The following is a 15,187-nucleotide window of genomic DNA, read 5'->3' as shown; positions in this document are numbered from 1 at the left end:
TCTGTCCTGAGCTCTCCCAGTACCACCCACGCACCCACATAGGACAAGGACAAGGACACTGTACACTGCGCACCTCCCTGGCGTAATCCTTCTCGCCCTCACACCCACACACCACACAACAGACATGACCGGATCGGACCCCCCCCCCCCCCCCGCATGCCGCTTCCGTACGACTATCATTGACATTCATTCTCTCCCACATGGCTTCCCTCGACATTTACTCTCATTCTCTCTCTCTTCTCTCTCTCTCTCTCTCCCCGTTTCCTCGTTATTCGGGTATGCAATGTATACTAGTCGTTTTTGGTACTTTAGGGACGGCCGGCGGACAGTGGTACAGCGTTGCGGACAGAGCGCCACATTGCATTTCCCAGCCGCTTCCGAACAACAGACATATGCAGGCAGACAGCTGTACGTAGCTGTACAGCTGGCCAGCGGGCCGGTTGCGGTGTTTCTGAGATATCCGCGGTCTCAGATCTGATTAACAAATGTCCCATGTACCCATGTCCCACTGGCCCACTGGGCTTGGGGGCTGGGGGCTGGGGGCTACACTGCAACTGACACACCGCGCCCGAGACAGCCGCCATAAGTACTCTGCCAGAAAAGACGTATAAGCTGTGCACAGACCCGCGTAGTCGCAACGTGCTGTCAGCCAGGCAGCCTGCCGCCAGGCAGCTGGGCAACATGGGCAGGCTACGCAGGCACCGTCGCAGCTGTTGCAGTCAGTGCGTCAGTGCCACCCCTCGTCATTGGGCGTGGCGGCGTCCCTGTTGCCCTGTGATGATGACCCCCTTACCCTCCAAGGCTTGGCCAAGATGCACTCGCTCCTCTAACATACTGTAGCTATCTACATGGCGGCATTCTACTACGCTGTAGCCTGGATCTTCTCAGTCTCCTCCTCCACGGCCTCGTCTGCCAGCTCCGCGGCCTCCGCGGTCTCCGGGGTCTCCGCCTCGTGCTCCGCCGCCGGCGTCGCGACGCCGCTGGGGGCCTCGGACCTTGTCGCGACGTTGACGGGCGGCTGGCCGTCCCACCCGCGCCAGTCGCCGTCCCAGTTCTCGCCTGCCCAGCGGGGCAGCGGGGTCTCCCACGTACCCAGCCTCTCGGTGGTGTACCGCAGGGCGTGGAGGTAGATGAACAGTGTCTCCGGGTCCGGGTCGTCCGGGACGGGCACGTAGCACTGGGTACAGAACCCGGGGGGCAGGAACGCCGGCGGTGTGAGCGGCGACTCGATGCCCTCGATGATCTTGCGGTCCTTTACTTTTTCGCGCTTGACGCGGTTGTTGATGCGCGAGTGGGGGATCTCGTTGCGGCGGGGCTTGGCCGCCGCCTCGAACGCGCCGTCCTCGTCCAGCTGCTCGCGCGCCTTGGCCGCAGACCACAGCACCTCCTTCCACTTGATCCAGTTTTCGGCCTCGTCGCGCTGCTGCCGCAACTTTGTGATGACGCTGCGCGCCTGCTCCGTCAGCCGCACGGGGCTGTTGATGTCGTCGTAGTCGCGGTTCGTGCCCGCCGCGATGCCGACCTCGGGCGCCTCCTCGTTGCCGGCCATACGCGCCGAGTCGTCGGGGACAGGCGGGGGGGAAGCCGCACGCGCCCTCGCCGCATCGACGATACGCCGCGTCGTCTCCTGGTGCGACTCGGTCTGGTCGGCCAGCGCAACGCCGCCTTTACCACAGTCCTCTCCCCAGACTTCCTTGTACGAGTACAGCGGGTCGTTGGCGATAGGGTAGCCGAGGTACTGCAGGTGGACACGCAGCTGGTGGGCTGTGGTGGGTCAGTCGACGAACCCGCTCCCTTTCACCCACTCCTTCCAGTCACGGGCTTGCAGTGGATGACACTCTGGTCGCGCTCGGCGTCGTAGCTCATGCGCTTGAAGATTGTCTTGGCCTCCTGCGCGGGTCAGCTATAGTCGCTTCAAGAACCCACCTTGCCCTCGGGGGCGACAATGACGAGACCCATCTGCCTGTCGACAGTGAGCAACGGCTGGTCGACCACCACCTCTTCCTCGGGGAAGCAGCCGCGCACACGCGCAATATACTCCTTTTGCACTTTGCCGTCGCGGAACTCGAGCGCGAGGTGGTGCGATGCCGGGCCCGACAGCGCGAGGATCATGAGACCCGAAGTGAGCCTGTCCAGGCGGTTGACGGCTGCGCAATGTCAGCTAAAGGGGACCGTCCCAACAGCTCTCACCATAGGCCTTGATCCCATAGTCTTCTTTCAGGATCTCGAGCAGCGTGTGCTTGTAGTATCGGCCAGCAGCGTGGACGGGCTGGGAGGTGTCAGCTGTGGATCGGTCTTCGAGCTCACCAGACTGCCAGGCTTGGACACGACCAGGAACTTGCGCTCCTCGTCAATGTGCAGCACCAGGACGGGGTCGTTGCTGACAGGCGGCTCGTGACGGTGGACAGTGTTGCTGCGTAGGTTAGCCGGCGTGCACGCGCGTCCTGGTACCTACTCGATGCGGTCGTTGTTGCGGATAATGTACTCTGGGTACGCCTGGACACCGTTCACGCGGGTGACACCACACTCGAGGGCGTGGCGCTGGAGGGTGTAGAGTGTAGAGTGTAGATGGGAGGGGAGGGAAGGCGCGGGGGAAGGCGACGAGGTGGAGAAGACGAGCAAGGTGAGGAAGGTAGTTGACGGTAGTCGACGAAAACAATCACCATCACCACCAGAAGGGAAGACCACAGTCAGCAACAGCACCCAGCACCCAACGCCCACACCATCACACGCACGTAGTAGTCGACACTGCGATCACGGAACTCGGAACAGATGACCTCGAGGAGCTGGCGCCCGAGCCACCTGCACACGGCACATCAGCACACCACGCCACGCCTGGAATAACCCCTCCCCTTCCTCTCTTCACGCACCTCTGCTTGGCAAACGTCTTGTACGGCCACCAGTACGGCTTGCAGTACCGGAGCATGGGGTGCATCCCGCGCGCATACTTGGCCACCTTGTCCATGTCGCTGTCGCCGTTGCTGTCGCCTGCTTCCTCCTCGCGTTTCGCTTCCTTGTCGCGCAGGGCCTGCTCGACCAGCTCGAATCGTTCCCGCTGGAAGCGTTCCGCCGCGTCTTCGTATACAGCTGTGGTGGTCGGGGTGACGGCGGTGGGCGTGTCCGTCATGTCCGGCGAGACGAGGAAATGGGTGAGATGGGGAGAATGGGTGTGGTGGGTAAACGGGGCGTTGGGTTGAACTTTTCAGGTTGGTAGTGGAGGTTCTCGGTGGCAAACGGGTGTCCCGGCAGCGGCGGCGGCAAAATGCGTCTTCACGGTTGACCTCCGTGTATCCATGGCACACACCACACGTCTCCCTCGCGACTGCACCAGCAACTTGCCACCTGCCACCTGCCATTCTACTACATGTATGCATTCGCTGTCTTGCAGCCTGTGATCAATGGGATAAAATCGGAGAAGGGGGGGAGGGGATTTGGAGTCGTCGTGTTTTATTAGAGCGCAGAAATCGGTGCGCTGCATTGTCCTGGGTGGGTGGGGGGGGGGGGGGGGGGGGGGGGGAGAGGAGGTGGCGAGAGTGGAAAGGGGAATACACGAAGAAATACGCAGACAAGGGGAACACTTGGCGAGAGACGAGGTCGTAAAGAATAGTGTGTTGGGGGGGGTGGCTCCGTGGCGAGCGAGTTTGGCGAGCAAGGCAAATAAATAAAAAAAAAGGCGGGGGCATAATGTAAACGAGCAAGTTGTTGTGCTAGTGCGCAGCGACCGCCTGGGGTGCAGCCATGTCGGGCATGCCCTTTGCGTCGAGCGCGAGCTTGGAGGCCGGCATGTCGTGCGCCTCATCGTCGGTCAGAGGCGTCGAGGACGAGCTCGGGTCGGTCACCTGCGAGCCGGTTGCGCTGGTGGTCGAGCCCGAGCGGTCGCGAAAAGGAGGCGTAGGGCGGTCGAACAGAGAGTTGGCCTCTGTGGTGGTCACACTGGTGGTGGGCGTCACGACGACCGACGACGGGTTCGAGATGGACGCGGCGTCCCGCGCGGTCTGTGGTGGGACGGGCGACGAGAGAATGGGGCTCAGACCAGCAGCCTGGAGCATGGCCATGGACGAGCCACGAGGAGGGACAATGACCGGTGGGGGGATGTTGACAGCGCGCTGAGCAGGAGGCGGGGACGCCGTCTTGGGCTGGGCCAGAACGGGAGCTGCGCGAACCGGGGTAACGGGGGCCTTGGCAGGAGGCTGCGGGGCCGGGGTCTGGATAACAGGACGAGGAGCTGGCATCGGGGGAACGTTAGGCAGGCTCTTCTCCGTGGGCTGCGAGGCCGAAGCGGCAAACGAGGCCGGGCGCTGGCGAGGGGGAGCAGTGGGGGCAGTCTCCATCGAGGCAATGGAGAAACGCTTCTTGAGTCCGCTGAAGAGACCCTTCTTGGACGAGGCAGAACCCGAACCGCCAGACGAGGCAGAGGCGTGCGACGGCGCAGCGCTCAGAGTCGAGGGCGACTTGCCGCGCTTTTCCGTGTGAGCAAGCGAAGGAGTGCTCATCATCGCGCCCTGGGGGGCCTGAGGGGCCGGGGCAGGCGCCGTCTTGGCCATGCTGGCCCCGCGAGGAGGAATGACAATGGGGCCGTTTGAAGCCTGGCGCCGCGAAGGGCTCGACGACGGTTGACGGGGACCTGCTGGGTGTGTCTGGCGAGGAGGCGAGGGCGGCTGCTGGGCAATCCTGGGGATCGGCGGCTGCTGCTGCTGCTGCTGCTGCTGGGGGGCAACAGCGGCGATTGTGGAAGCACGAGTCTGCTGGTGCATGGGAGCAACAGCGGTGGCCGAGAGCTGTGCAGGGGGTGCAGGGCGCTGTACAGGGAAGGGATGAGGAGGCGGCGGCACCTGCTGCTGGTGCTGCTGGGCGGGGGCGCGAACGGGAGATGCCGAGGCACCAGCGGGACTGTTGGAACGGTTGGAGACCACGGCAGTGGTGGCAGTTGCAGCGGTGACGGTCGCACCAGCTGCAATCTCGGCCGCTGACGGCTTGGCGCCGAACAAACCAGACATCCTGCGGCCGATACCCGACCCGGAAGACTTGGTGCGGCCACGCTCGTCCTTGCGAGGCGACTCCAGCTTGGACGCCGACTTGGTCTGTGCGGCGAGGCGGGCCGCCTCTTTTTGCTCCGCCGCCCTGCGGGTAGCGGCAACCTTGTCGTCCTGCACCTTGCGGGCAGATGCAGCCTTGTCCTCCTGAGCCTTGCGAGCAGCAGCGACCTTGTCCTCCTGGGCCTTGCGAATAGCAGCGGCCTTGCCAGCGGCCTTGTCCTCTTTGGCCTTGCGTGCCGCCTCGACCTTTTCACGAGCGGCAGTTTCCGCAGCACGCTTAGCCTCAACCTTGGCCGCCTTTTCAGCCGCCTTCTCCTCTGCCTTGCGCTCCTTCTTGGACTTGGGCTTGGTGGAAACCGCGACGGCTGCTGCTGTTGCTGCTGCTGCTGCTGCCACAGGCATCTCCACTGCTGCCATGGGGTAAGGCGAAGGGTGACCACGGTCAATCTCGGCGGCCGTGGTCTGCTGGCTGAGAGGGCTGGGCGCGACAGGGAGCGTTGCCTGGACCGCGGAGAGGTGGGGTGAGGATGGTCCGGATGACGAGCCGCCGTCGCCGTCGTCGGTGTAAGTCGACAGGTTGGAGATGGTGGTCGACGGCGACAGGCGTCCGGGCTGTGGAGGAAGCATGGGAGGAGTAAACTCCTCGCCGCCTACACTCCAGCGCATGCCGGAGCTCTTGGCGGGGGGACCACGGGATCCACGGAAACTGTTGGGAGGGGAGGCATGGGCAGAGCCGTGGGGGCTTGATGGACTGTATGGCGAGGAACCGAGCTGCGCGGCAATGGCGTAACCACCTTCACGCGGGGCAAGCGTGTTGAGCAGGTCCAGCGAGTAGGCCATGGATGGTGGGCGCGACAACGACTGCTGCGACTTGTTCATGGGGAAGGAAAGCGAGGTTGTTGACGAGTGGGCCGACGAGAGCACCACCTCCTTTGCACTCTGCGGGTACGGTCCCACGTCGATACCAGACCCACGCGAAGGCTTCTTGGAGAGCATACTCCTCTTCTTCTTCACGCCGACGCCGGCAACGTTGCTCATCGACTTGCTGTGCAGCGGTGACTGCTGCATGTACTCTTCGTCTTCCGGTGCGGTCGGCCAAAGAACCTCGGCGCCCATGGGGTACATTGGCTGGTCAAAGCTTCGGCTCATTCGGTGAATGGTGTCGAGGGGTCGTTCGGCCGAGGGGCGAAGAGGGTTGCTCATGTCGGGTGTGTCGTCCTCAAGGGCCCAGAGCTCCTCACCGGTCAGTCCGTCCTGGCTGACAAGAGATGATCGGTTCGAGCCGCCGGTTGCTGCGCGACTGCGGCGTGCAGCGCCAGGTTGAGGAAACGATCCGGGAGGCGGTCCACGATTGTAGCCTCCACGCATCGGTGGGGCCTCGTTTTCACGCATCAGACGCTGCGCAACACCAGCACGTGTCATGGTAAGATTTGGCGGGGGGCGGCGCTGGTTGTGAAGAGGCGGGGAAGTGTTGAACGGTGGTGGTGAGCCAGCGATGGATGAGTCCTGGGAACTGTTGGATCGAACGCTACGGTGGCCGACGGAAGGACGTCGTTGCCACGCAGGAGGGGGGGAAGTCGGGTCACCGGAAAGTTGACGGGTGAGCTTTGGCGACGTGGGTGATGGAGGCTGCTGGTGCGAAGACGGTGGTGAACGTGTTCGTGACAGCGCCAGAGTCAACGGTGTCGGTTCAAACTGCTCGTCGGTCGGTGAGGGAGCTTGTTGCTGGAAGGGAAATGTGGGTCAGCCCCGAAGTGGAGAGAAATGGGTGGGGGTGTGCAGCGGAGGGGGTGACGCGCGGGAGTGATGGAAGAGAGAGGATGGAATGGGAAGGAGGGGGAGGGAGAAGGTTGGACCAGGGACCGTATGCCAAGGCAGTGCACCTTGGTAACGGCGGCGGGAAAGGAACGGTGATGTAGAGAGGTAGATGAATGTGGATGAGACAGTGAAAGATGAACACGGAGAGCGAGAACGGTTGGGTGGCAGAGCAAGATACGCAGAGTGCCAAGGATTACAGCTGACGATGCCCAGTAATGCCCAGATATGCCAGGACACAAAAGGGTCAACTGAAGAGATTCCAGGTTACCAACGGGGCAACGACGCCGCGATCCGAGCGGAACCCGTTCTGGGCACAACTGTGCGGGCTCGGCGGCGGCGGACCCATGCTGTACGCTGGTGTCCCTCGTTCCAACTCTGGCGCACTCTAGTCTACTCTCGCCGCGGTGACCTCTGTACCTATCGGTCCCCGCACTTGCTCTCTTGATCTCTTCCTGTGTGTCTCTCTCTTCGTCTACATGGCACGCCATAGGGCGGTTTCGCAATGAGGCATAGATAGCAAGGGGAGGGGGGGGGGTTCATGGACACCAAACGTCCCGCACGTTCACCAAGGGCCAGGGGTAGGTGGGATATGGGTCTGAATAAATTGTACTCACCTCCTCCCACGGCTGGCGTTCTGCAAAGACTTCGAAACGTGCCATGGTGTGGTATACTTGAGAATGCACTTGGCACAGGCGGGGTTGCCGACGACGACGACGGCGACGACGACGGGGCGAGCACGCGAGGGAAGGTTGACAGGGATGACTGGTTTCAGACAGGGGGGGGGGGGGAGCAACGGGGCGACACTGATAAGTGACGTTGGTCTCTAGCGGTGAGGGACGAGTGGGAGAGATGAAGGGGTGATCCTGTCTGTCTGTCGAGCACGGGGGGCGACTGCGGCGGCGTCGGTGGAATCGATTCCGGGGGAGAGGATGGAGGGGAGGCGGGTGCAGCCCTAGCGGAGGGGGGGGGAGGGGGAGGGAGGTGTGGAGTGGAGGGTGCGATGAGAGTGTCGTGTGTTGTTGGTTTGTTGTGTGGAAGGATGGAGCGGTGGAGAGATGTTGGATGTGGGGGTGGTGGATGGTGGTGGTGGTGGTGGTGGTGGTGCATGCCGGGTGGGGGCGGGAGGGGGGGGCAGCCGCAGCATCGCAGCCAGCGGCCCAGCCAGCACTTGGCAGCAGCAACAGAGAGAGACGGGGGGGCCAAGCAATCCGTACCAGCGGTGGCGTTCATCTTGCACAGTGACGTTGTTGGCGGCAGGACCGGGGGGCGGGCGGGCGGGCGCCTGGGCGGGGGGGGGGGGGGGGGGGCAGTGAAGGCGGGGGCGGAACACCCTCTCTGGCCTCTGGCCCCTCTGGTGCAGCGCGGGAAAAAAAGGCGAGGCCGCACATGGACAGAGAAGCCGCCCCCCTGTTGGGCCGTCCCTGTCCGTCTGCAACCACCACCACCATCCATCCACCAGCGGGGGGGAGAGGCTGTGCCATGACAGTGTACAGTGCATGTGAGAGAGCATGCATGCATGCAGAGGCAAATGACAACCACCAACACACACACAAACAAGCATATGTGCACACGCACACACGCACACAGGGTGCCGTTGGGTCGCGCGGTGGCCGGTAACCAACACACACCACAAGGGGCCCGTCTCCTTGCTCGTCCTTCCTTTTCCTCCTGCTTCATTTGATCATTTGAACACCCACACACACACACGGGGCCGTGAGACACAGAATTCACCACAGTCCCCATAATCCTCCTCCTCCATCTGGTTTCTTCCTTTTTTTTCCTCAAGAAGCATTATGGCTCATCTCGATTTGCTCGTTCCGATGCCGCTTGGCCTGTCTGACAGTCGCATTTGGGGAACATGGGAGCCGGGAGGCTCTTGGCTCCGTGGCCACAGCCGATGACGACGTTTTGTTTTTTGGGCGTGCGCACATAAAAGCTAGTCAGGGGAAGGGAGGTGGCCGGTGTGTGGTGGATGGCGGGGGGTTGTTTCTCATGTCATGGCGTCGGTTCATCGTGCATGCTTTCAGAAAATGCATGTGTGCGTCATGCTGCATGCTCGTTGCCGACACACACACAGGGACACTTGGGAAACTGTATAGCCATTACACGTTCAAAAATAAAAGGGCATACCAGCCGCAAGACGTAAGACGCAAGACACACCCAGCTACCGCCCGTGCCGTGCCGTTACGTGTCCACGCCTGAACCGCGGTTCCATACTTCGGCAGAGAGCCCCTCTCGGCGTCGACACGGCAAAAAGTGTGTGTGCAAAATGGTGCTCACCTGGGGGGCCAGCTTGCGCATCATCCTCCACTTGGCGCCAGATCTGACGTGGTCCCCGCAGTCCCGAGATACCAAGGCGCTGGCAAAGCCTCAACATACAAGCAGCGACCCCGCGCCCTGTGTGGTCCTTAATAGCACACGCGCAACCTCCTTTTAACCTACATACCTGCCAGCTGCTGCTGCTGCGACCCGCATTGTTATTTTTATTTTGGCTCTCGCACACCCCGTTTGCACAAAAACGTGCGCTCCAAAGATGTGCTCCAAAGGTGTGCTTCTGACATCGCCCCGCGCAGCAGCAGACCGAGCGCTCCCACACTACTCTCTCTCTCTCTCTCTGTCTTGGCCAGCGCAACTCATAGAGTTCTCCGCAGCTGCCCGTGCGGTCATGTTGCGATTGATTGCGGGTCATTTCGGCCGCACCCCCTGGCTGACGACGACGTCATTTGCACGCCCATGCGCACCACAGGACCGGCCAGAGACTGGAAGAGGGCCGAGGGTGCGACCAAGGCACACATGCAACTGCTTGCGCCAGGATCGCCCTCCCAATGCGCCCATGCGCCCATGCCGCAAAGGATCAATAGGCCAGTCTCATATGCTAGATCTGCCATTCCCAAGCCGTTCCAGCGTGCCATTGAAAACACGAGACGTGTACATGCCGCATGAGCTATGACGGGGGTGGGGGGGGCTGGTTGGCGTGTTCTGTTGACAAAGTAGAGCGCCGTATGCCGACATGCGGGGGTGCGGGGTCACCAACGGGATCCGGCGGCACACCAGCCATCACCCCAGGCCCACCATGCGCTCCCACTGACCGTAGATCCCGTAGAGCCGTAGCCGCACCTGCAGCTGCACCCCGCACCGTACCAATGTCACCGCAACAGGATACTACGGTACGGGTAGGCGGGCACCTCCAATGGACCACGACGGATTCCACTACCCAAAGTGTGGTTTCGAGCAACGCCGTCCTACCAGACTTGGCATCTTTCCTAGTCACATGATACCGGGTTGCGTGCAACCGCGAGCACGATGCTTCTATCACACAGCTAACGACTTTCACCTGGCCACACCTGGACAACCCGTCACATGCGGCACACTTCCCGATCCGAACATTACGCAGAGGTACACACCGCGGGGTCAGCAACGCCGGCGGATATGCCGGGGGTTGCGAATATGATGATGTCACCAGCATTCGCGGCCTCGTAACTTCGTATCGTTTCAGCGAGGAGGGGCAACAAACTGGTGAAGACGCGTGCATGCTCCTTTGCATCCCAGATCAGTGACGTAGCACGGGTTCCCGCTCCTCTCTGATCCTCTGGCTGGATCCAAGAAATATCCGATGTCGACGCGCTCGCCTGCCGACGGGAAGCAGCATGTGGGGCCCACACAGTGGCACACCGGCATCGGTGACGGACACGTCGTACATGAACTCGGTTGTCTCTTGGGAAGAGACCCTGTGGGGCGCCGGTAGAGATCCAGTGACGTGGTTTTGGGTCCTTGTCATCGTCTGTGGCGGTGGCACGCGTGTGTGTTGGGGGGTGCCGCTCGTCATCAAACCGCCCTTGGAGCACAGGTCCGGTGCGACCCACGCGGTGCGACTGTGGCCTAGGCTGCTGGTCTGGCGGCCGCAACGCACATTCCCAACACCGAAGGGTTCCTGTCCCCAGTCCATGCTCGTCACCCGTGTCCGACTTGTGTGGATGAACTGACAAAGGCGAACATGACTGGTGGCGCAACTCCACACCACACCACAGCATCCGCAGTCCCGACCACTCTGTCGGGCCGCTTCTACAAGTCCGTAGCCACGGCCAGCCAGGGACCAGCACTTCCGGAGCACTCGGGAGGGGAAGGGGAAACTGTATCGTGTAGCGTATGTGGTCCATGTACTCGGTGTAAGGTAGAGAGCGACCAGACAAAAGTGGCAAAGTGAAGTACTGTGTAAGCCACACAACGGTTCCTTGAAACGCCCGCAGCATGAAAGCTGTCATGTTGGCGCCAAATTGCGATATTGGTGTATAAGGGAGGCATGGTTTCGCACCCGATAAAGCCACGTCCAAAAGGCAAAAGGAGCCCACCGGCAGGCAGCTGAGGGTACTGTACCTGCCGCCGAAATGGCCAGACATGGACCGATGAATTGACTTGACATTGATGGACATATCAGCTGGGCTTGCCTGCCTCACACTGTTACCCTGGTGGCTGGTCGGGTGCTCGGTTTGGTGTGCAGACCATGTGTTTCTGGTCCAAATGCAGCTTTCAATTCCCTTGCAGCAACAGTCCACAATGACATGAGTGAGCAATTGAGCAAACTGCGTGTCCCGCGACGACCTAAAGAAAAGCACAACGCATCTCCGTCCACGTCGGAAGCCAATGCAGTACACCGCCACACTCACGAACCGACCCAGACGAAACCAGTGCAGCCACACGCTAATCACATTGGGGGGGGAGTGGGCGTACCGTCAACCCCCCTCGGACCCTGCTGTGGCCGTCCTCGTACTAGACGACTAGACGACGGCAACATGGACCTGGCACCAGTCGTGTGAACGCACAGCACAGCCCTTTGGCGTCCGCCGGTCCGTCGGCATCCATCGCCCGCATGTGCACCTGTGAAACCGTCAAGAATGCAACAATGCCATGATGGCAGTTGCCGAATGCCCAATGTACATGCGCTCGCTTACCCATCGCGCGTCGATTGAGTGGCACCGCCCGAGCCCGACTGTATTCTGTTGCCAGTCACCAATTCAGCGTGTCAGCGCGGCATGCAGACGTCGTCGTCGTGGTTTTCATTTTGCATTTTCACAATCTCTTCCGCCCCCCCACCGGCATGTGTCCCGCCATCTCTGCCGTTTGCCAGTACGCCAGTGTACAGTGTTGCTGCCCCCGTTGGCCCGTTGGGGCGAGGTACCGACCCCGGTCCGTTCTGAGACATTGGAACCGATGCTTTTGAAAAGGATGACCAAACCGTGGCGCCAAGACATCTTCAGGTCGCGCGGCCGCGCGCCACGCCACGTTTCCCACCGACTGAGGTCCCGCGTGCGGGGTCCCCCCAACACACACATTCAAGGTGTGCGGTATACGTATAACTGGCCGCGATGTAAAGTGGCCGTGGAGGGGAAGGAGGGAGAGTATAGGTCCTGTTAATGCCACAGGCAGCGCTGTGGTACAGGACAAAAAAGTACGTTTGAATGTGGCGGCAGCGGCCATCGGACGGCCGACAACCAGATCTCCTCATTCTTGTCCACCGGGGCGGTGTTGCCGTTCATCATTTCATTATTGACAGCAACGACAGACATGCATACATTCATGTCAGGAGAATGTAACAATACATACATTCCACCATGTCTACGATGGGCCGCTGGCGGTCCGGACAAGACAGTGTGGCTCTGTCGGACAAATGAGCGTCGTGGTCACGATCTCACACGAGGCCAGAAACCCCGATCCCGCTCGCCTCCTGTCGGGCCATTGCCGAGTCTAAACATGCTTTCTGTACACTCCTAGACCCGAGAGCCTGCTCTTCACCTCAGCATCTATCTCGTCCATCCAGTCGCGCCGTGCGAGCACTCAAACCTCGAGCCGTACCCGTCGAGCGACCGCGGCGATGAGGGGCCTGAACACAACATCGTCCGGTCGCGTGGCCAAATGGTACGGCGTTTGACTACGATTCATCATCGTGATATCAAGAGATCGCGGGTTCGATCCCCGTCGTGACCTTTTTGGAGCTCTAGGGACGCTGCGGGACGCATAGGGAGCACGGGAGACGCAGCAGATGGAAGCAAGGGGGGAAGGGAAGATCGAGGATGGCGAGAAATTCGCAGTAGGGTGATGATGTGGCGGTGGAGAAGAGAAATTCACCGAGGATTGATTTTCTGTTTTTCATTGTACTCCGGTTTGTCATTGTCATTCTTCACGCCTCCACGCTTGGAACCAGTGTCCAAAAAGACCCAAAACCGTTTCGCCGCTTCTCTGCTTTCAGACGATACTCTCCACATGCACGCATGACCTTTCTAGGAGCCAGAGGAGCGCGCCGAACGCGGCGATACGCGCACAGACATCCTCATCTTCCGGTCGCGTGGCCAAATGGTACGGCGTCTGACTACGATCGTGTTAATCAGGAGATCGCGGGTTCGATCCCCGTCGTGACCTTTTTGGAGCCCTCTGGAGGCTCTGGATGGGGGGGGAGGTCGTCCAGACACATGGGAGAGAAGAGCAGAGGAAGAGTGGAGCGTAAGGGAGGTGGACGGTGGGTTTGGGTGAATTTTGGCCAGTATTTTTGGGATTCTTCCTTTGGTAAGACACCTGCCGTGAATCGGGATGCAAGACGTGGTTGGTAGACATGGAGGTACCGAGGGCATGTCCAAAGCGTATCAGCAGGAGGCTGGGAACGAAGGGTTGTCCGAGAGCTTGGTCAATGGCGTCGCCAGACGCCACGATCGAGAGGTCGACGGCATTCGATAACGGTAGCAGAAATCGTTCTCAGGCAGTCTTTCTCAAACCGTGCTCCTTGTTCAACTGGTCCGATCCTCTCTTGACCCGCCCATGTCCTTGGAATTGGAAGTCTCTGACGATGATAATTGTCACAGCCGAACTCGAACACAGCAAACGATGTAAGAAAAGAGAGCCTCGGATGTCGATGCTAGCACTGCTGCAGACAGTACCAGCGAGGTAACGAGGGTATGAGGTATAGAGTGAAAGAGAAACGGAGATGCATGGTATACTAGCGGTAGATGGTCTTTTATATGGATAGCGCTTGGGGGACTGCTGACATCATTCGGCGGAAGCAATCTGGTTACGTGTTTCTAACAAACGACCAACATCGAAGGCGATTTAGCTCAGTTGGTTAGAGCGTGTGCTTAACACTAGGACTGGTTCTCCAGTCAAGCGTTGCGCACAAGGTCGGCGGTTCGACCCCGTCAAACGTCATTTTTGGCAACTTGTACACCCCTGCGGAGTGCCATGGAGGCCTCCTTTGCGTCCGAGAGAGGGCGAGGATGAGGTTGGGTGTCTGGAGAGTTGAGGGACGTCCAGAGACGCGGAGGAAATCCACAAAGATTGGCGGTGCCACAAACATCATGTCCTCTCGCCCGAGCTTACGTTTTACCGGCCGTCTCTCAATTACAAGGGTAGCCTCGCATCTTGGGCCTGCATCAGAAGGCCTTGTGACCGTCTACGTCGTCCTCAGTCCCTGCATATACTTCTTGGATGTGTTGAGATTACGTAACCACTTGCGCCACTGCAGTGTGGCACCGAGCTGACCGGAGAACAAGGGTACTGCACCAATGCTGCTCTTTCTGCTTCTTCATTGTCCTCATGCTTCTCTGTAGTGCTCGGGCCTCCCTTCTGTGTGCATATAAGCAGCTCTGTAGACGCCTATGCATCCCCATCCTCTTCTGAAAGACAAACTGCCAGCTTAAGACCATCGGTCTCGGGCGCTAAACGGCATCAAATCCCAACATGGATGGCAACGAGGCGAGCAAGCGCAGCGAGAGGCGCACAGACACTGACATCGCCGGTCGCGTGGCCAAATGGTACGGCGTCTGACTACGACTGCAGCTTCGTTTATCAGGAGATCGCGGGTTCGATCCCCGTCGTGACCTTTTTGGGCGTTGGAGAGATGCAGGGAGATGTAGAAGAGCAGGGAAACACTTGGGGGTGACATGGAAGGTTTCCGTTGGGTAGGACTTGGGGGAAAGCTCCCTGACACGGACATATGTCTGTCATCCCAGTGAAGGTGATGCATCCGCTACGTGGCTCCCCAGACACTGATGTTCAAGAGAGCTGCTAGGGTATATTAGGTTGCAATTGGTGGTGGAAAGAGCAAGAAACGACGGATCCTGCCACACTTGTACCTGCCACCAATCGACCAAGGATGTACTTGCTTTGCGACCAGGTGGAGGTCCCAACTCGCACAACTCTTGGCGGACTATTAAGCATAGCAAGCAAGCTCCTGTGGGGAGTGTGGGCTTGACCTGCGCTTTCGGGCGCCCATACATTGTGCTATTGACGCCGATCCCTCTGAAAAACCAAAAATGAAGGAAAATAAGGGGAAACAACAAAATTAACCA

The 15,187-nt window shown here is 60.2% G+C and overlaps 2 protein-coding genes and 4 non-coding genes across 6 annotated transcripts; 4 read left to right on the top strand and 2 right to left on the bottom strand.

Moving 5' to 3' along the window:
* Positions 1-862: 862 nt before the first annotated feature.
* EHS24_001128 (uncharacterized protein) lies at positions 863-3,127 on the bottom strand (the record flags this gene model as incomplete). The annotated part of the gene is made up of 8 exons (XM_028616930.1): positions 863-1,764; positions 1,806-1,887; positions 1,927-2,147; positions 2,191-2,269; positions 2,308-2,413; positions 2,456-2,541; positions 2,736-2,802; positions 2,871-3,127. 8 exons carry the CDS (start codon positions 3,125-3,127, stop codon positions 863-865), a joined length of 1,800 nt encoding a protein of 599 aa, XP_028480787.1.
* A 580-nt stretch (positions 3,128-3,707) lies between these two features.
* EHS24_001127 (uncharacterized protein) lies at positions 3,708-7,513 on the bottom strand (the record flags this gene model as incomplete). Its single annotated transcript, XM_028616929.1, has 2 exons — positions 3,708-6,761; positions 7,469-7,513. The coding sequence occupies 2 exons, from the start codon at positions 7,511-7,513 to the stop codon at positions 3,708-3,710; spliced, it is 3,099 nt and encodes a 1,032-aa protein (XP_028480786.1).
* Positions 7,514-12,750: 5,237 nt separating this feature from the next.
* On the top strand, positions 12,751-12,836 carry EHS24_001126. The gene has a single exon. It is a non-coding gene; the product is annotated as a tRNA-Arg (tRNA).
* A 352-nt stretch (positions 12,837-13,188) lies between these two features.
* On the top strand, positions 13,189-13,268 carry EHS24_001125. Its single transcript has one exon. It is a non-coding gene; the product is annotated as a tRNA-Arg (tRNA).
* A 675-nt stretch (positions 13,269-13,943) lies between these two features.
* On the top strand, positions 13,944-14,045 carry EHS24_001124. Its single transcript has one exon. It is a non-coding gene; the product is annotated as a tRNA-Val (tRNA).
* A 588-nt stretch (positions 14,046-14,633) lies between these two features.
* On the top strand, positions 14,634-14,719 carry EHS24_001123. Its single transcript has one exon. It is a non-coding gene; the product is annotated as a tRNA-Arg (tRNA).
* Positions 14,720-15,187: the final 468 nt, after the last annotated feature.

This window comes from Apiotrichum porosum (genome assembly GCF_003942205.1).
Source record: "Apiotrichum porosum strain DSM 27194 chromosome Unknown scaffold_1, whole genome shotgun sequence".
Classification (NCBI taxonomy): domain Eukaryota; kingdom Fungi; phylum Basidiomycota; class Tremellomycetes; order Trichosporonales; family Trichosporonaceae; genus Apiotrichum; species Apiotrichum porosum.
The sequence above is the reverse complement of the archived record's forward strand: the minus strand, read 5'-3'. Positions and strand labels throughout refer to the sequence as shown.